At 38.2% G+C, this 21,869-nt stretch overlaps 2 protein-coding genes across 2 annotated transcripts; one reads left to right on the forward strand and one right to left on the reverse strand.

Annotated features, from left to right (window-relative positions):
• Window positions 1-90: 90 nt before the first annotated feature.
• LOC139131090 (large ribosomal subunit protein uL6-like) lies at window positions 91-5,342 on the forward strand. Its single transcript, XM_070697041.1, has 5 exons — window positions 91-191; window positions 1,017-1,064; window positions 1,784-1,989; window positions 4,392-4,605; window positions 5,144-5,342. The coding sequence occupies exons 2-5, from the start codon at window positions 1,019-1,021 to the stop codon at window positions 5,245-5,247; spliced, it is 570 nt and encodes a 189-aa protein (XP_070553142.1). The 5' UTR covers window positions 91-191; window positions 1,017-1,018; the 3' UTR covers window positions 5,248-5,342.
• Window positions 5,343-9,913: 4,571 nt separating this feature from the next.
• On the reverse strand, window positions 9,914-21,853 carry LOC139131088 (protein YIPF6-like). The gene is made up of 7 exons (XM_070697039.1): window positions 21,717-21,853; window positions 16,691-16,807; window positions 16,170-16,248; window positions 14,744-14,786; window positions 13,820-13,945; window positions 13,019-13,176; window positions 9,914-12,562 (listed from the first exon to the last, which is right to left on the reverse strand). The coding sequence occupies exons 1-7, from the start codon at window positions 21,741-21,743 to the stop codon at window positions 12,444-12,446; spliced, it is 669 nt and encodes a 222-aa protein (XP_070553140.1). The 5' UTR covers window positions 21,744-21,853; the 3' UTR covers window positions 9,914-12,443.
• Window positions 21,854-21,869: the final 16 nt, after the last annotated feature.

Genomic DNA, 21,869 nt, shown 5'->3' on the forward strand with positions numbered 1-21,869 from the left:
CAATTGAAGTTGATACGTCTAAAAAAACGCAATTTACTGAGACTATCACTTGAATATTCAACCCAATCAGTTATTTCAGTTCTGTTGGTTAAAAAAGTACAATAAGATAGAGGCTCTTTAATGACCCCTGTTTAACCTTTCGCCCCAGCAATCATCGACAGGCCTTTTCGTACGGCCATCTTTGACGGAAGGTACGAGTGCATAATGAAGACGAATAAAAATCGCCCAAAATCTGGCGGATTTTCTCCCCATCCATATCAATTTTTAAAGTCATTCGAATGAACGATGTTGTATTAGTCTCGCAGACGAGATTTACGTGTTTTCACAATCTAAGTTGAGGTAAAATAAGGGCTTATTTGAGAACATCTACGTAAACAACACTTCACAACATTAGTGGGTAGACGGTTGGTAGAATCTCCGCAACCCACAATGAACGCTGCTGTGTTCTATCTATGTTCGAGATATTTTCAAAAGAGATAGCTCTTCGAGAGAGACTTTGGTGTCGCGTTGACTTTTTGAAAGCCAGCATGGAGAATTGCAATTCTGTAAATGTCTACTTCCATCTACGATAAGGCTTGTGTATTATCCAATGTAAAGGCTATTCGTTTGTGTCCAGTTATCTTGACTCGGGCCACGTTCCCTCCACAAAACGTGCTGGGTGAAACCCCTGTACGGGAACTCTCGAGAAGATGAGCATTTTCAGATGGGATGATAGCAACCCAATTTCGTAAACAACAAATTCATGGAACGTTGGGATATATGCAACTATGTGAGTTGTAAAAACTTCCTTTTACCAGCGGAACGGTCGTGAATCGTTTACAAAATATTGTAAAACTAATCGAGGTTATCAAAAGATCGATGTTGACACTGACTTGCTAGCATACAGAGACTAGAATGAGTAAAGTTGCTATTCTGATGTAAGCTCCAGCGAGATAAGTTAGTAAAGATGGGCACATGCACGTCCAAAGTAACATAAATATACAGATCCTATATATTCAACGCTGGTTTTGTTTCAGCCATGAAGACCATTCAGTCAAGTCGGACGGTTACCATCCCAGAGGGCGGTGAGTGGTCATCTCAGGTCATTTTACCCTGAGTGCAGTTCTGAAATTTGAAGAAGTAGTTACTTGTCATCGGTGGTGTTCTCATAAAGTAAGGTGACTGTGTTATCATGCCAAACAATGTCTGCAAGATTTTGCGTGCAGGTTCATGTTGTTTTTCCACGAATCAGAGAAACAAAGTGTTGGCAGGAACACCAGATTGTATGATTTGTAATTACCATCAAGTTTCAAAGGCACGGTACAATACCAAGATATATGCTGAGAAGCGATTCTGATCAAACTCAAAATTTTGGAATACCTTGGAAGACACAAACTGTAAAACCATTGTTTGTGTAGAGACAGACACTGCAGTCTTTCAGCAAGTGGTGTGCCTTCTAAGCCAATGTGATGACACACCACCACGCAAACAAATTGCCTGTGACCCAAACAAAGTTTTTAGGGGGTTTACATTATAAGGTTGAGGCAAAGAATATTCCACAATTCCTCAAGGTGGCCCAAAATTTCCAGAGGTACATGTTTGTTGGCGGGCACACTGTCAGCAATCTGCAGTGATACTGAAATTAAACATTAGTATTGTCATCTTTCTCATATCAAATACTCATTCCCAACTGTTTTCAAACTTTTCCCATGTGTGTCAAACTTATTGTACCAAGTTTTCACCAGTTTTTTATTTTAACTGAAAAATGCATAACTCATGAATTTCGTTTTCCTCCTTGTAACAGTTGACATTTCAGTCAAGTGCCGGACAGTTACCGTCACAGGACCACGTGGCACCCTAGTCAGGAACTTCAACCACTTGCACATTGAGCTGAAGAAAGTTGGCAAGAAGAGAGTCAGAGTGGACAAGTGGTTTGGAAACCGAAAGGAGTTGGCATGTGTGCGTACAGTGTGCAGTCACATCGAGAACATGATCAAAGGAGTCACTGTGGTAAGTCCTGCAACCGTTGTACAGTCCGCAGCCCGTTGCAGCTAATAATTAACAAGGAGGTGACATGTGTTTGAATAAGTTCAGTTCTTTCTGAACCATAATGATCATTTATCATACATAGTGGATTGCATTCTGAAGTAGACACCTTAATGAATATATGGAGGTATGTAAGAGTGCCTTCAACAGCATACTCCGAGTTCCAAAACCGAGTCGGACTTACAAGTCCGAGTACTCGGACTTACATACTCCGAGTAAAACTGTTTACTCGGACTTGTATACTCCAAGTACATGACCTACTCGGACTTGAATACGTCGAGTTACACTTGCTTATAGAAAAAACAATGCTGGAAAAAACACAGGAAATATTTTATCTTGTGATAAAAATTTGCAAACAGCGTATACACTGCAGTGCATTTGACCTGATCCGATCTGTGTATCTTGTACAACACGCTCAAGTCATCGTCGAGTGTAGCTACCGTCACGCAAATTATGAGTTTGTCTTGTCTTTTCGTTTCATTACCGGATCAGATGCTGATTTGATACATGACTTGAATTGGGCACAAAAACGTTTCAAGATCACCGATATGCAGCGCGGCAAGTTATTAGAACACGGACACCATAATTGAATGACCTGTTGACCTGTGATGTCATGGCCGTGGTTTGGTAGCGTGGTGAGGCGCGAGGCCATGATAGACTTGCCCAAGCATTTTAGGCATATTTATGTCTTGATAAAATAATTAAACTAATAATTTTTCAAAATAAAATGAGTGCAGTGCACTCGTGTATGGTATGAACCGAGTGCGAGTGACCACTTGGTCGTAAATAATGACCTGACTTGACCTGTGATGTCATGCATTGATTTCGCTAATGGAACGATTGTGCGATGTCGAACTGAGTAACTGGCTGGACTTGCCTGAAATTTATTGGTTTTTACTGCAAATGTTACGTCTAAGTCATCTTTCAAAAACTTTGCTGCCGGCCGTGGCAGCAGCTTTCTTCTGAGGGTAAAATCAAAGTCCCGGTCTCTCCTTATGGAGGGACCGTGGTTAAATATACATTGCGCAACAGATTACAAGACATCGTGAAAATGATTTTTTTTTTTAAAAGAGCAGATTTTCGACATACCGATCCGCACTAGCCGTAAACTCTGTGAGTAATAAAATACTTTTTTCGACAGATCGTTTCTTGTCCGGCTTGGCAAAATATGCATTTATAGGAACACGTATTACTCGGCGTATTCAAGTCCGAGTAGGCCATGTACTCGGAGTATACAAGTCCGAGTAAGCAGTGTTACTCGGAGTATGCAAGTCCGAGTACTCGGACTTGCAAGTCTGACTCGGTTTTGGAACTCGGAGTGTATAGTTTGAGATACTCCTACATACCTGATATATGTTGACACCATATTTGTTTTTGGAAGGCAAAGATGTCATGGCGTTTCCATCAATTACTGAACAAGGTTTGCTCACTGCACTGAGTGAGGAATGTTAAATTTTCTACAGCTTCAGTTGGGATTGTGTTTAAAGGTGCAGATTATTTATCAACTTTACCCAAAAGCAAATTTACTCACTTGATAGCAATTTCAATGGTAAACAAAGGACTAACACTCTGTAAATACTCAATGTCAACAAATACTAGTGCCAGAACCAGGGATTGAGAATTGCCCCTTTAACGTCAAACTTCCTCATATGAAGGGTTTTATCTGGAGAGTATTAAAATAAATAACAATTTTCTGTAAGGAGTTTGACTCGTGATGATCCCAGTGTTCCACAAATTTTAATCATGGCCACTCCACAGATGGTCAGGAAAACAAAGTGTATTCTGTTGTCAGGGATACGTATGTCCATTCGGTTACATTGTCTATTCTTGATTCCAAACAGGGAGATTTTGTGACATTTGTCTTCAAAAATCATATTAAAGGATTTTAAGTCCACCGATAGGTGCCCTTAGTATGAAGCATTGATCTTGGACTATCGGTGGACTTACAATCCTTTAACCCTTTTCCTGCCAAGTCCATATTTCACCATCAGGTCAAGATGGTTAAAATTAATGAAACACAACATATTCCATATGGTGTATTTTAACATAATACCGTACATTTGAAGGCTGTTGAAAACATAAATACTGTAAACTTGATTTTTTTGGACTAAAGATGCTATAACATACCAAGCCGAGCGGGTGAAAATACGTCATATTTTGGTTCAATACCGCTTTTTACTGACTTGACTGATGGGGAAGTAATAGTCTTAATACTGTCTGGCAGGAAAAGGGTTAATATGATTTTTGAAGACAACAGTCATTTGTCTGCAAAGGTCAACTTATGGTGTTGTAAGCCCACAGGTTGTGTGTCCTTAGTGTGAAACATCGATCTTGAAGGCAATCATTTCTGTCTTGTAATCTGGCAGGGTTTCCTTTACAAGATGAGGTCTGTCTATGCCCATTTCCCAATCAACTGCAACGTTCAAGAAAACAACACCCTTATTGAGATCAGGAACTTCCTCGGTGAGAAAGTGATCCGCCATGTCAGGATGCGAGAGGGTGTCAAAGTCTCTATGTCCACAAAGCAGAAGGATGAGATCATCCTGGAAGGGAACGATGTTGAACAAGTATCAAATTCAGGTAAGAGGAGAGCCACAATAGTAGATGTGGTCAGGTGACCAGCTGTATTAAGACCCTTCGGTAAGAGAGATGTACTATGTAGTCAATTGAGTGCCACAATGGCATGCAATTTCAGAGCTCAATAGAATTGACTGGGCATCCATATGGCATGACCAGTCATTATAGAAAATTTGTAATTTTCAAGACTGTGCATAACTTGACAATTTATTTACCTGGTAATACAGTCCCTGCAAAACTGGTCATTGAGGTTCTGCCTGTCAATACAGGCATAGCCATACCAATGCAGCCATCATGTAAAAGATTGAAAGGCTGGTCACAAAGATGAAATGTGGATGTAAGTATTTCAGTAGTCACTGAACAAGTTCAGAACATTTGCTTGTCTTGTCAGTCTCCCTTGAATTGATCTTCTGTGGTGGAGTCTGTTTTTGATGTAGACAGGGATTTACATATCAGAATGGTTTTGCCATCTCAAGTACTCGGCGTGTCATAGAATGTGACGATAACTTACCAAATCCTCTTTTCCTTTTTATCTTTACAGCTGCCCTGATCCATCAGTCAGTGAAGGTTAAAAACAAGGATATCCGTAAATTTTTGGATGGTATCTATGTATCAGAGAAGACCACTGTGGTCGTTGATGAGTAAATATTTTGCACAGCAAAGAAAAAAAACAATGTATGGAAATATGTTGGACATCATTCAGTGAACTAATAAAAATGCTGTTTGTTGTCAAAGTGTAATAGCAGTGGTGTTTTTCTTGTTTTTGGATTGCTTGGAAGCCGTTTTTGGATTGCTTGAAAGCCAGTCGTTAACATTGTGCTTTGGGAAGGAGATGTCTGAAGTTGGCAAAGAGGTTTAGCAATCAAATGTTAAAGTTGTCAGTATTTCTCCTGTACATGTGACCTATCCAAATACCCAAAAAGTTTAGATACAGCCAGTGTTCTCTCAAACTTATGGCATTTCTGAACTCTTTGGGGCTAGCGTGGGAATTTCTACAAATTTGTGTTTCAGCTGAACTCCAATATATGTAATACAACCTGTGAAATTTACCTGAGGTCAACATGTACTCGCTTCCTTTTCTGTGAGTGAACATTGACTGGCTTGTAGTTTATCAACGTGTTTGCCTGTCATTGTCCCAAGAAAGTTCTTCGTTTTGTATTCTTAGATGGTGTGGTTGTATTTTTGTTGTCCGTGTGTGAGAACAGACTGCACCTATGTTGAGATTGGAGGGCCATGGAAAGCCAAAAGTTTATCAACCTTTCTAGTTTGGCCAGCTGATTCACATTATCAGTTAACTAAGTATTCAACAAAATACTGAATATGTGAAAATTCTGCATGCATTACAATATCTGCTGGCTAGAAATTATTGCCCTGTTCCTTTCTGTGGTTTTACACTCAACAACAACTGTCTGGTCACATGCTACAGTGGTTTGTCTTTTAGTTTTACCCAGATACGTGTGTGTGGTTTCCCTTCTGTACAAATATGCTGGGAAAACAGGTCTATAGCACTTCAGTTACTTACATATTGCACGATTTCCTTGACTCGTACAAACTGAAATGCCGTGCAGAGGGCTGCTTTATGTATTTGAGGCCAGTCATTGCCAGCCTCCCTAGGTTGGGGCCAAGCAGCTGGGATTATTGTGATTTTTTATGAGAAAATATCAGATTCAATAAACGGGCATGGTAAAGCAGCATTGTGGGATTTAACCCAAGCGACATGTTGTTCTTGCCTGTAGACAAGGATTCCCCCACCTAGTCATGGTAACAAGTGATCACACATCAGTGGTTAGACCACAGAAGTATCATACAAAGTTTATTCATTAAAATTGATACAGCACAACACCGGCACCTTAAGCACTGCTGGGATAAGTGGTCTGGAGTAGAAGAAAGCCATGCCTCAGTGGTGGTATAAGATTTTAAACCCACTAAGGCTTGGCCTTGCCTAATGGTTTTTTTGCCCCCAACTGCTAATCCCAGCAATAATTTCAGTGCCTGTGATTCTGAGTAGTGATCTGAACATGCCACTTGTGACAAAATATCGAATGGAAATGAATCGTTGCATGAAAGATCTTGAAACCAGAATACTTGAGCTGTTATGTGTATCCACAATGATAACTGACGTCGTCGATGGGCAGTAGGTTTATGATGTTTTAAAATTTTATTAAAGCAAAGTATACGCAAGCAAACTTGAATGTACGCCATACTGTCATACACGCATCGCAAAAAAAAAAATGGAAACAAATTTCCATTTTGTATGGCCTTCCCTTCCGCTCCGTTCCGTTCTGTTCCTTCGATTAGGGTAAGCCCACTGAGTGTACATTACATGGCTGCATAGCTCCCAGTGATGTTATGAGACCTGTGCGATGCCATATTCAGCAACAAACCACAATCCTGATCAGTTCTATGTGTCTTGTTTTAGACTTGAAACATGACGGATGCCAACGGAAGCTTTTGATCACCTTGTCATTATTCAGCAATACTTCAGGGCAATTGGTATATCAGGAAAGTAATGCAATGACATCATGTTCAAGTACAGTCTTATTTTTCTGGTTTGGGGGAGGTGTTCTTTGGCCCACTGGTGCATGCAGAGTTGCTTGGATAGTCGATCAAAGGCCCAGGGATCAAAGTGTGAGACTGAAGGCTGAATCTCATTACACTAGTACCGAGGTTCGGCCTTCAGCCTCGCACTTTGATCCTATGCTGCGCACACCTGTGCTTGGGCCAGGGGGTTGAAATGGAAACAGTTTGTACTGGAATGTTATATTCTGTCTTTCTTTGGAAAATAAACCAGTCTGCAAAATATCAATTATCAGTTTTGCTTCACTTGTGGCCTATAAAATTACTCGTGCCGGTACTTTGCTTGCTGTGTAGCGTTGGCTTTTATCAGGTCATGTATACTCCTATCACATTGCATCTAGAGTAACATCAAAACAAACTATCCCCGTAGAGGGCATGCTGAACACTAGCTGTGGGTCCATAGCTATGGTGCTTTCGGACGGAGTTTCTGCCCTATACAGGCTGGTTGGTGGCGGGGTTCAAAACATGAGAGTCAAAACTAGCAAAAATCCTGTCCGAAAACACCAGAGCTAGCTGAACCCCATACCTTGTGGTGGAAGCTATGGAAATGACATGCATGCACATTCCTGCAATTGGCTATTTTTTTATAGGTGTAACAATTCTGTGAACTGTTCGTTTGTAGCATTAAAAAATCCATTGGATTCTTTCAGTACAAGATATTAGGTATCTATGGCATGAAGATGCCCACAAAATTTTTCCACTTTTTGAAAAAGATTACTGACAAAAATGGGTAGGTACCGGATTTTTCTGAGAGTACGCCCAGGGCCGTTAAACAGAAAATGGCTACATTGTCTGCTTCACACCTGTAGCTAAATAACGGCCCAGGGCCGTAATTCGGTAAAAATTTACCGCCAATTATTATCTAAACAATCAAGGAGTTATCAAGATTAAGTTCGTTCGGGGTTGTTCGGGTGTTTCGGCCGTCCCTCGGCAGTTGACAGATCTTCAAACATGGCGTCACGTGTCCAAGCGTCGCGTCGGGAAGTTCGAGTCGTTCCACTGATTTTGATGTACACGATGTTAAAGAGGTCGAGGAACAGATAATTGAGGAAGGGAGCTTTTGTATCTGCAAAGGCGCGGAGACTGAGTTGATGATAGCTTGCGATTACAAAAAAAAAGCCATACATCGTAGAGCAGCATTGTTAACACGCCAACTTTTTCCAAATCCAGTTCTTGGTTCTTGCCGTGTTTTATCATGTTGTACTTGCATTAATGATATTTAAGGTTAAATAAGAAAGCATAGCTTTTAACTGCTACGTCCATGACTTTAATGAATGGTCGCGATATAAAAACAACACGTACGATGCATTGAAACAAAGCGTCGCAGCGTCGCCTATGGCGTCGCTGGCGTCGCGTCGCGTCATTAAACACCCGGGAAACGCTACAAGTTTAACCCACGCTCACGGCAGTGCTGCAGTCCGCTGCACCATACTCAGTACATGATTGAAAAGTTCGTGATCAGAACTTTCATTCTAACAAGGAAAGGTTCCTGCGATCGAATGTAAAGTATATAAAAAACGACGTTAAAATTACCAAGATTTTGAGAATGAAAAACTTATATTCCTTGTAACTTCACTTTTCGTGGACGGAACGTGTCGGTTCTCACACTATCATGACGCACTTGACCCAAGCTACGCAAATACAGTCTTTGCGCATGCGTTATGACACTGTGGAGAAACTAAGTCGCATGAGCAAACCCAGGTTAATTTCACTCGGTTCGGTTGCGAAGGTACCGTCGGCAACGCAGATGGCGGGAAAGGGGTGTTAAACAATGGTGCACGATAGTAATAAACGTAATTATCTCAGTTGTGACTCCTTCTCTACTACCTCCATGGTTTGTCGAACGCATTCAGATTTAAGCGAAGAAAATCATCGATCAGATTTTGACGTGTGCACGTGTTCTGAGGTTGACCTAGTTTGTAAGTGTGACAAGTTAATCAAAGTAGTCGAACGTGTGAAAATAGATACAGTGTTTCACATTCGTTGCACGCAAAGGGGTCAATAATCGTAAACAATTGTGGATCATACCATTTCTACTAGGGATTACTACTACTGTTACGTTTGTGAATGCAACAAATTTACGCGAAGAAAATCATCAGATTTTTGTATCAAAGCGAAAAAAACTTGAAAAGTAATGATGTACATTAAATAAAAAAATAATGAAACAGAGTTATTTTTTATGATAGTCATTTTATTTATTTCATGATCCCCATCGTGCAGAATGGAAAATTCCTGGCTCCTGCTTCATCTGTCAATCATTGTCGGCATTGTGTGGCAAACTCTAACGTTGACTTTGCGTTCTTCTGGATCATTCCACCTGCATTTTAGTAGCGTAAATAGGGGGATACGGACATATATCGCCGAAGTAATCATCTTAGAAGTGTAACTTATTTTATTTTGTACGCTATATAAAACTTTTTGACCTTTGCGTAGGTAATTTTTTTCAAGGGGAGTCAAGTTGAAATGCCGTAGACAAAGGTTGAGATGAAATTTAAAATTCTTAATAACGGCCCACCCCCCAAATAACCGCCCATGGGCGGTTTTTCGAGTGGGCGTACTCTCAGAAAAATCCGGTATCAATCCATAGATATGACTAAAGAAGAGATAACTGTTGATGCACAACTGACAGTTGCATGAACCAGCTCCCTCTCGAGTCTGAAAAGCATTGTCACAATCACACATGTACCTTAAAAACAGAAAAATCAAATACTTGAAAAATCACGCGTGTCCAGAGTTGAAGTCTAAATCATCATGTGCCTTTATTGAGCTTATTGTAATATCTTGCCCAATACAAAGGTGTAAAGTCATAAGTGAAAGAACAGCTGTACCGGAAAGCTGGTTCCAGTTGAATGATTTGGGGGAAAATTGCACCTTACCAGAAGACTGGTACAATCAATAAATCTCTTCGAGTCAAATTTCATTTGAACTTTTCACCCATAAAAATTTCTAGGCAATTACAGGAAAAAACCTCCCTTCCCCTTTTGTGGACAAAATGAAACTCCTTTGACATTTATAAAAAAATTTAACCTCCTAAACTATATCAATAAGTAGTTGTTTAAATTATATGTCATGTATATGGCAAGCAATAATTATACTACAAATTACAATTTATAGAAACTCTCCCATGATTGCTGGTTGATTCCATTCAACAGAGGTAGGGACACTCCTGTGTGCCTGGGAGGCTAGGAGGGTCTCTATTAAAATTTGAACCTCAATCATTCAACAAAGGGACACTTTTAGACTACTATTAAAGAATGCACTATTTTGCCACAAGGCAGTACTTCTTCATATTGCTTGATTGACATTTAGTGGCACAACCCAATTTTTTTTCTCAACATGAATGTACAGCCCAATGTCAAACCTGACCCGATTGTGTGAGCGTTGCCCATCTTTCCATGCCATATGTGAAAATGTTCTGTGAACTCTCAAAAGAAGTCATCAAGTGGCTTGACGAATTCATGCAGAAATCAACAGCGTCCAATAATATGCAAAGGCGCCACCTAGTGGCAAAGTAATGCAACCATCCTGACTTGAAAGGCATCCAATCTGAACTCCATTGAAATACTGGCTCAAAATAGCACCCCATGAAAAAAAAAAAATTTGGATATTTACAAATAGTGATGGGAATCCAATACCAAGAAATAGAAATTTCATAAATACTTGAGTGAAAAGTTTACTTTAGTAAGACAGAAAGCTGAGGCTGGTGTATGATATGCGGCGACCAATTCAGAAATGTAGATAAAAACATACGTGAAAAGAACTTATTCTTTGTAGTACTTATAGAAAGTATTCATACACAACTTAAAAATCACTTAATGAAACATGAATTTCCTGGTGGACAGGTATTTTGACCAAACAAAGGTGTTAATTTTGACAAAGTCATTCAAGAAATGACGAGTATTCTTTCACCGGTAACAAGATAATTTTACCCGACTGTTTTACTGAAAGTATTAAATACATGTGTTACTGTTAGGAGCTATTTCATATCAGGCACTTTGTGTACCACAAAGAAAGCATGTTGTACATGTTTACATAGAGTCCCAAAACGTGATTTAGTGACTGTTGGCTAGGGGTTTGTGGTTATGGATAATTACTGTACAAAAATGAGAAATTTTCTGATTTTCAAGCTGCAAAATTTACAATCAGGTTTTCCAGGAATGTTATGTGTCATAAAGCAATCGCATAGGGGCTTTGGTTGTACCTTAGTCCTGCAATAGAGGCTTGCATCTGTGTGCAGCCTGGCTGCAGATTGACTGTACAGTTTAGGATCTGCAGCCTATCTCAACAACCTTTGACACTCCCATGGAAGAGTGAGAGTTGAGAAAATCTAATGTCACGCCATCTGTACTATCTGCCCCTTAATATTTGTTAGGCATACATTTCAAGTATTAGCAGTGTGATTCTCTATGGCAAAGATTTTCTTTCTTTCATCCTTTCAGTAAATAGACTGAAAGATGGGCACTCTGGATTTGAGGTGAGAGATCCTGGGGTGTAATAACTGCCCAACGGAATTTTTCAGTCTGTACTGCATGGTGGAGAAATCCTAACGCTGATCCATACGCATTTGCATTGAAATACAAGGTTAAAAGATTGCATGAAGAATTATTTTATAAAAGAAAAGTTAAAACATTTGGTATTATCAAAATGAAGACAGCACCCCTTGCAAAACTTGAAGTTCATCGTAATTCCGATGTCTTAAAACATTTTGCTGTAGATGAAGCAGTTTTTGCTGCTTGCTGTTGAGTTGGACTGGACAATCTGTTGCTCACGGTGGGGCTGTACTCTTCCTTAAAGAAAGGGTGCAGCTTTGCTGAGCAACAGATCTTCCAGTCTACTGTACAGTGTATAAGTCTGAATCCTATAATTTTACTGTGTGATAGACTATTAAATCCAAATAGCATGTATTTAGGGCCATGAGTGTGGGTTTTTTTAGCCATGTTAAAAAGGAAAGCTGTATAGGAATGTTGAAAACTCTACAGGAAAAGCAATTTTTATCATAAATTAAATTTTACTGATGAAAAAAAGGACAATGCCAACATTAGAATATTTTACCCTATATCTCCCGACTTCTGTTTGAAAGTTTTGTGTCCTTTTCCTGTCCTTTTCCAATACGTACAAGGAAAACGTCATTCTATAGACCCCAAAACATGCATTAAAATGTACATGACACAGAGGAGTAATCCGCTGGAATGTCAGTCCTCAGATTTAAATCTGTCAGAAAAATCTGAGTTGTATACTGCTATGGCTTGCTGTGCTGCTATTCCTTAGGAATGGGTGTGTGAGAGGATCATCCATCCAATTATGAAGTAAAACAAACACATGGGATACACTGCCAGTGATTTCCTGTTGACCGGTTGGCTGTCTCCAAGGAACGCCATGGAAGCTGAAACGAACAGGGAAATTGGCAGGTATCAAACAGAGCTGAGAACATACACAAAACTTCCAAACAGCAAACTAGATCTTTAAGCGTAATTTTTTAAGGAAGCAAACAGGCTCACAAGCATATCAGACATGAATATGATTATCAGCAATTGCTGACAAAAATTCATGTTCAAAATCATATGATATTGGATGTATACTACAAAAAGCACACATACCATGGATGTAAAAAAGAGACTTAACTATATCCAAATCAACCATCCTGTATCATATCACATCAAAATCACACATTTCAAAACAAAGGTAAAATTTTGTACAGCTTTTACAGAACACGGGTACAATTTTGCAAAGCCTGCTTTCCCTGGAAACAAACTTACAACATGAGTTACTGTTCTACAACATGAGTTACTGTTCCCCATCAAATGAAATGAAAGGCATATATTGTTTGAAGTTCTCTTACCGAGAGTTGACCAAACAAAAGCTGCAAATACTAGGATAAATCTGATGACAAATAATGCCGTTGTTTGGTGTGCCAGTAAAACTACCCTACAGATTATCGATGCTAGGTTGAGTGGCAGGATACAATAACCCAACACACAGACACTCTGGAAAAAGGATCTGAAACAAGACAAGATGCAGCAACTTTTAGAATGATGATGCAGTGTTTAAAAATATGTCCTTATATTATGCAACATCTATTTTCATGGCAGACTTACATAACAATATTTTAAGTTGTAAAAATCCACTGTCTGTACCAATTGAGTTTCAAGTTCTCAACATAAATAAATGCCAGTCAACATACATGTACAATTGAGTTGAAAAAAGTTGGTAACAGGTGTCTGTGGCATAATTTAACCTGTTCACCCCTATTCCCTGTAAACAGGTCCACAGTCTCCATTGACAACAGTGGTTTGGGGCCAAACCATAGTGTTGAATGGGTTAAATAACTTCCGGACAGCTGTCACTGGCAAAATTTAGGTAAGTTTTTTTGACATGGAAATACCCTATAGGAAATTTCTAAAATGTCAGGTCAGAAATTACAAGAAAAACATGCCAGAGACCAGAGCATTCAGTTTATTATAAGGATACTGAAAGAAATTCCACACATAAGGATACTGAAAGAAATACTGAAAGAAATTCCATCTCAAAATGCAAAATGCGTACAGGTGTAACTTTTGCGACACTCAAAGCTTACCCTTGTATTCATCTTTACAAATATACATTCCCCTTTATAAGAAAACTACCTACAAGTATCACTTACATCGTTCCTCCTAAGAGTTGTGAATTTAGCGTAACAATGACAGCGCCCCCTGTGACAATGACAAAAACTTCTGCAAACTGTGGACCACCATCATCTGTGTCATTTGCTGATGAACCCTGTAACATCCTGTGTGAAAAGATAGCAATTGGGATCAAGTTCAGGAACAGACTTGTAACTTTCAGAGAACAGACTGTAGCCAGCCAGATTTAGGACCCAATATACACTCCTTCACAGCCCTTGGTTCACTGCACAGCTGCTAATCCGTTACCGACATGGTTTGGTTAGGCTAGCCCTGTAGACAAATGTCCAGTGCACTGAGCCGAGCAATACTCAGCTCAAAACCAGGGCACTAGCTAGCCACATTGCTAAGTCAATGATGGGCTGTGTGAGAGTCTACACCCAATACAGCCACACTTAAAGCAAACATGTTCACAACAACTTGCTTCATAACATAAAATGTACTTCCCTTTGAGGGCAAATCAGGTGAAAAATTCAATTTACCTTTGACCATTAACAGTTGGTCCATATCTTGTCTAGACTAAATGACCATGATTGTATCAACTGCCAATGTTGTTACTTAGAGAGCAAGTCCTCATTGGCTTTGTAGGCATATTTATTTTTGTAAATGAACATATAATATGGTGAATTTTGTGAAAAGTCTCTTTTCATCTCATGTCTCAAAGAATATGACAAATAATATAGAGTTAAAAGCCGGAGCCAATGACTTATGTGATAATGATATTACAAACGCGAGCATTCACATTCAGGCTGTTGATGATCATTGAACAGATCATGTACCAAATCAAACAGAACTTTTGGAAGGCACATGTACATTGAATATACTCTGCAGTTAATTCAGCCTTGTAAATGTGAACGGTAAGTCTGTAACTAATGGGAGACAAAGCATCAATTGATAATACTTACATTCCTAGTAAAATACACAATACAAGTGGACCCCAAAGATCCCCTGAAAAGAAGTGAAATGAACAATGGTCATTGAACAGTCACACTAACGAGAAAACTAACAATATTGGATTCATGTTCTTATGCAGGCAAATACCATGTTATATTTTGTTCTCTGTTTAAAACCTATCAAATTACTGATGACAGAGAACCAGATGAATTCTCAGAAGAGACTTGGGAAGAAGCCAAGCACTTTATTTTGAAGTCTGTGTATTGTAACGCATTTTATACTGTATTTCAAAATCACAATTAAGGAAAATAGATGAACGGGAAAAAATTACAAAACACACTAAAAAGTATCTTCTGATGGGCATATAACCCTCTGTGATGATGATGAAATGCCCTGAAAAATACTGCAACACACATCCAAACACGAACATAGTTATACATAAAGGTAAAAAATATTCCATTGTGAGTTCTCCACAGTTATTCATTTGGCAGCGTTGAACAAGAGCTGCATTACAAGCAAAGCTTTCTCAATGGTCTATGATTTAAGATGGAACCAATGTTAAATAAAGCTCACTACACAACACCTAAAATAATGTCATCATTAGTCAAGACTTTACAGTGTGTCCATATCTTGACTAGACTAAGGGACCGTCTCAGATTGTCGCAGAAGTTCAAAAAGCGAAATTTATTCGTTTAGGGGGGAGGGGGTTTGACCTCCATTCAATTAGTGAACTTCACTTTCGCACTTTTATTTTGTGATCACAAGTTTTCGTGTGTTTATCTTAAATTAAAGAAAAACTGCACACTCGTGCCAACAAATTTATAACTGTTTCCCTCTCGTTTGTGCCCCAAACACAATTTACCGATAGGAACATTGTATCCTAAACATTCCATTCATCAAATTATACAAAGACAAAAAGTATCATTTTTTTAAAAATGTGCTATTTATAAGCGTCTGCTCTAACCACTAGATGTCTTTATTCCCACTTGTTATGCACCTGGTCATAGTCGTTTTAATATCATTGAACATGCCTTGGCCCCCTTGTCAAAGTTTTTCGCTTATTTACCGCCCCTACCAAGTACAAATTGCGTGTTCACAAAGACAAAGAACAGCACAAGAGATGCAAAAAGGGAAAGTAAAATAAAATGAAACTTTTATGCGGTAAAATGCCCTGTTAGTACTCAAATCTGATCGTTTACTTTAATTGTAATGTGGCAAGGGGAATATGTCTTTAGTAGCTATAGCAAAATTCAACATTGTACTCTCAGGCAGACATGAACATTTCGCACTTTTGAAGTTTCGTTTAGGGGGAGGGGGAGGGGGTTTTGATCTAAACGAAGAAATTTCGTTTCTTGAACTTCTGCGACAATCTGAGACGGTCCCTAAATAACCATGATTGTATCAACCGCCCATGCCATAGCATATCTATGCCCTTACATTCTCTTAGTAATGTTTTGCTTTGTCTTGGCCAAAGCACATGAAAGAACTTGATTCCAACTGCTTTTAAATCTCTTTTCTGCAATAAGGAAAAGAACAAAACAAAATGGAGTCTAAATCCTGATTGTTCGAATAACTCTGAAAATCACTGAAAAGAGTTCACACTAGGTATTTCAAATAGGAATACTGATATTGAATACCTCCATAACATTGACAGACTTTCTATTATTCTGCTAAAATTCAAAAATCCTACTTCATTGATCCTTTATTACTAACATGAAAAAAGTATTAAACCCACTGCAAGTTACTGAAGATAGCCATAGATGTTCATGATAACTTCCAGCATGAAATAAAAATACATATAAAAATATTATTTCAAAACGATCATGACTTTGTCCCTTTAATTTTTGATTTGAAATTTTTCAGGATATTTCTGTGAGCATTCACACAAAGTCAATCAAAAGGTGTTTTTAACTGTTGTCAAGTTATTATGTAAATCTGTATGTTTTGTTTGCACTTACAATTGTAACTGTAACAGGTTCATCTAATGTAGACAATTCATCACCCTCCTCATCAGGTGCCCCAGGTACTGTAATGTCGCCCTCTATAGGATGCTCCAGGGCAAGATCTGTCATGCTCTGTAACCAAATATGAAGACATTTCATTGAAAGAGGTTAGGGAATTTCATAAAGTAATAACACATATTATTATACACCTACGTCTGTAACCTATGGAGTTTCGTCATACAGTAAGTTTCGGTATCAGAGGACGCGGAGTCCAATCATAACGTTAGGTGTTATTGGACACTATTTGACCTTTGACCTCAAGACACCTTCACGTCAACATGAGGAAAAAGAAGAGAATATTTTACATTTTTTACAAACATATATACTTTTTAACATTCAGTACTTCACAAAGTAAATCATGGTCAGTCCAAAACTGGTGAATTTGAGTGAAATTATGCTGCTGACGTAAAATTTCTACCGTGTGCACTGCCCAGTGCGGGTTGAAATTTCGTTCTGTGTGCTTAGCGGATGCGCTGAACATGTTCCCAGTCTGCTCGTGACGTAAACAATAAGGCAATTGACTGCAGACACACACAAGTTGACCACACACATAAATTGAACAAGTCACTGCAATACCCCTTTTCCTGCCAGACAGTAATAACTGTATCACTTCCCCATCAGCCAAGTCAGTAAAAAGCGGTATTGATCCAAAACATGACGTATTTTCACCCACTTGGCGTAGTATGTTATAGCATATTTTGTCCAAAAAAAATCAATTTTACAGTATTATGTTTTCAACAGCCTTCAAATGTACAGTATTATGTTAAAATACATCATATTGAATATGTTGTGTTTCATTAATTTTAACCATCTTGACCTGGTGGTGAAATATGGACTTGGCAGGAAAAGGGTTAAATAGTAACACAACGTTTTTACTTGTAAAAAATCTCTTTTTATACGCACTACAGCTACATATCAATAAACAACAATTTCTTGAAAACTTCTAAATCGTGGTTTTACTAGTCCATATTTTCTGCAGTGTGAAATTGAGAGATGCATGTCTTTCCGAAGACCCAAAAGATTTCAATGTTTTTCCAACCAGTAATTAAATGAGTCGGCAACTATTATGTCTGGCTTATCAACACATTTTGTACGTACTTTAGAAGAAAATGTGTGTGATGAACATGCGAGTGTAAACACTGACCTTAAATTCCCTATAAATCCTGGAATTTTGTGAATAACCTTATACACTCATGGCCACTTTAGTCTTGATCACCCTGTGTTCAAGATTGAGATTCAATGCAACATTACCATGCACTGGTCCATGTACAAGTCTTGTTTATTTCAATTTAACTAGAGACACTGTCTGCATGGGACATACAATTTTACTTGATGCTATAGTAGTGAGCTCATAAAAGTGTGTTGCCTCAATAAATTAATTATCGCATAGAGGCTTTAATGAATGTAAGTGGTATCTTGTGTCTCAATTTTCAACACAGGGCGCCAATCCTTAGCTCTCATTTTTGGCAAGGTCTGTTTTGTCTTTATACAAGCAGAATTTCTGTCTATATCAGGTAGGCTTGATCAACACTAAAGTGGCCACGAGTGTATTACTGAGTATGTACACAGAAAATAATTTCTATTCACATGTACTTGTTTTGTTCAAATTGATTGATGCTGGAAATAGTGTATATTTAGATGTTACAGCAGAAGTGTGGGCAAAGGAATGCTCTTCAGAGTTTATGATATGGCCATTGTTCACCACCATACTATCCATAGTAGGTACATGTAATAGTCATCAATGGTGTGATAAAGATCACGGCATATATGCATTATACTTTGGACTTCAAATTTTCATTGTTCAGTATTTTGCTGTAGAGTAGCAGAATTGCATCAAGATTTGTTATAAACACACTGGGTCACACATAAATGTTTTAGCAAAAATATTGCATCATTGAGAGGGCAACTGATATCAAAATAAAACATTTTAGAATAACAAAAACAAACCTTATGCATTGTCATTAATAAATTAACACAATCTTGACAAGCAAAATGTGCATGACTTCAAAACCTAATTTTCCTAATTTTGTTAGGACTATTGAGGTACAAAAACCACAGAGACCATATTGGATTATCGATTTTTCTTTGATGAAGGGAATTTTTTCAAACTGCAATCGTAGCTGTATTGGAACAAAATAATTGGGCCATCACTTTGACTCATTGACATCACAGATCTTGTCACAGTGTTTCTCGAAGTAAGTAATACGTACGGATGCACAGCATGTATTATTTCAAACAGTGGGAAAAACAATTGAAATACCTATTTTTTAATATCTCATGCACTGAATGGAAAAACTCTTTGTTATCAGACTGTAATGCATGACCTCAGACTTTGCAGTGATCAGCTGCAACAAAAATTTGCATAGCAAATAATTATGCCGTGATATGATGTAACAGCTGCCTATGATGGCTGACTGATTGCTACTGTTCCAACCACTGCCAACCTGAAGAATGATTTACTGAGAAATATGCACTACACTAGATGCAATGTCAAGCAAAATATGATAATGACAGACACTGTCCATTTTACTCCTCACATTTCAACTCTTTACTAGCCACTATTAGTAGATTATTTGGGGGAAGGAATTGTTTTAAATTTTTGCATACAGCTTATAACTCTCCTTGTTCAATGGAAAAAAAAAATCACTGAAGAAAAAATCATGTAAAATTCAATCTTTTATTCGGTGCTATTCAAAATAAAAGTTCATAAAATAACTGACCCGGGTCCATCCTTCCACGATGTAAAATTAGAGAAAAATCTTTATCCTGGACTGTCAAACACAGTAACCTTGTTTTTTAACTTCCAATGCTTTGATACATGGGACTCTTCCAAAACTGGCTGTAACCATCAGAATTGTGCAAAAAGGGTAGCAGTTCAAAACTGTTGCATTAAAATATAGTCCACAGTTTGCCAGAATTTAAAGGAACTTAGGGACCGTCTCAGATTGTCGCAGAAGTTCAAGAAACGAAATTTCTTCGTTTAGATCAAAACCCCCTCCTCCCTCCCCCTAAACGAAACTTCAAAAGTGCGAAATGTTCATGTCTGCCTGAGAGTACAATGTTGCATTTTGTTATAGCTACTAAAGACGTATATCCCTCGCCACATTTATTACAATTAAAGTAATCGATCAGATTTGAGTACTAACAGGGCATTTTACCGCATAAAAATTTCATTTTATTTTACTTTCCCTTTTTGCATCTCTTGTGCTGTTCTTTGTCTTTGTGAACATGCAATTTGCACTGGGTAGGGGCGGTAAATAAGCGAGAAACTTTGACAAGGGGGCCCAGGCATGTTCAATCATATTCAAAACGACTATGACCAGGTGCATAACAAGTGAGAATATAGACATCTAGTGGTTAGAGCAGACGCTTATAAATAGCACATTTAAAAACAAATGATACTTTTGTCTTTGTATAATTTGATGAATGAAATGTTTAGGATACAATGTTCCTATCGGTATAAATTGTGTTTTGGGCACAAACGAGATGGAAACAGTGACAAATTTGTTGGCACGAGTGTGCAGTTTTTCTTTAATTTAAAATAAACCCACGAAAACTTGTGATCACAAAATAAAAGTGCGAAAGTGAAGTTCACTAATTGAATGGAGGTCAAACCCCCTCCCCCCCTAAACGAATAAATTTCGCTTTTTGAACTTCTTCGACAATCTGAGACGGTCCCTTACATTTCAAACTAAATTCCAAACTATTTCCATTTGATTCTATAATGTTATCTATTCAATGCAAATCATTTGTCTGAATATGGGCATTTATTTTTGAAGTACCAAAATTGTAAATCCTATTTCGTTAATTTTAATTTTATTCCTTTTATAGAAATTTGCATGATATCACTCAAGACTAACTTCACATTCATATATGACATGATATGATGAAAGTGATTGTGATGATCTCTCATTACTTTAATAATGTGTTTACAGGGGTATATGCTGATATTTTGAAATATTAGTTTACAGGGGTATTGGAGGGTCTATGTATTGGCTGATATTTGTTTTCTGGCTGTTATTTACTAATATATGTGTACATACACTAGTACATGTATCATGTGTGTTTGATATATCTCTCATAATGATTAAAAATATGCCTGTCATTGATTGTCAGCTCTATATTTAACAATAATAAAATGTGCAGTATACCGGGATTCATGCTATCATTTTAATTACATCTCATAAAAAATAAATAAATATATATATGACATGAATTTATCATGTACGGTACACCTAGTAAACATAATTAGTGGTGTGCAATGCTGTCATGATTTACATTATCTACAAGTAATTTTGTATCAGTTAAACTGTTAACAGGTTTACAAATGCTGCATTGTGTGTTCTCTGCTACCTCCATGCATCGTGGAAACAGATAAATTGGCATATATCTGTGTTTTTGAATAAATCCAATTAGCTTGAAAGTGTTTGGAGTCCATATTTATACTCGTTGTCGAACAGTAGACTGGTTGGCTACCAGTAAAAGATGGCCATTGAATTATCAAATGTGTAAAACCTCAAAGGGAAGATTTCATTTACATACTAAATTTTTTTATAATATATTATTTTTCACTTTTCAAATTTTACGGTCTGAGCTGACGTAATTTTTTAGACGACGTTGAACAGATCAGCTTTAGGGATCTTTGGAGAATCACTCTTCCCTAACCCTGATTTTGCTTCATGGCTGATGCAGAAAAAGCACGGGCTATTCACCACAGGCCAGACTCGTCACAGCTGTGGGTGACGTGGACGCATACGCGAAGATAAACCCCACGCAACCGTCCGCTATGAGTAACGCATTGAATCGGCCCGGCGACGATTCGCTTTCGGCGGTGGTAAATTATAACAACCATATTATCAGTCTGACGGAAAAAAGCGCACAGCAAACTGTTTCACATGTGAGATCGAGTGCTAAACCATACCTTAAATTGTTGTAAAGTAGGGGAAATGTAATGAAATAAAAATAAATAACGTTGACTCACATCTTTTATGTCCATGTCGTCCGCCATGTTGGAAAAGCCCTGTGAACTCAAACCTCACAGGACTTTAAGGCGCATGCGTACAGGTGCACCTTGGGAAGGGGAATCCCTACTCCGCTTCCTGTTTCACCAACGGCAACGTGTACCACCACCATA

Source organism: Ptychodera flava, chromosome 4 (genome assembly GCF_041260155.1).
Source record: "Ptychodera flava strain L36383 chromosome 4, AS_Pfla_20210202, whole genome shotgun sequence".
In the NCBI taxonomy this organism is placed as follows: Eukaryota; Metazoa; Hemichordata; class Enteropneusta; family Ptychoderidae; genus Ptychodera; species Ptychodera flava.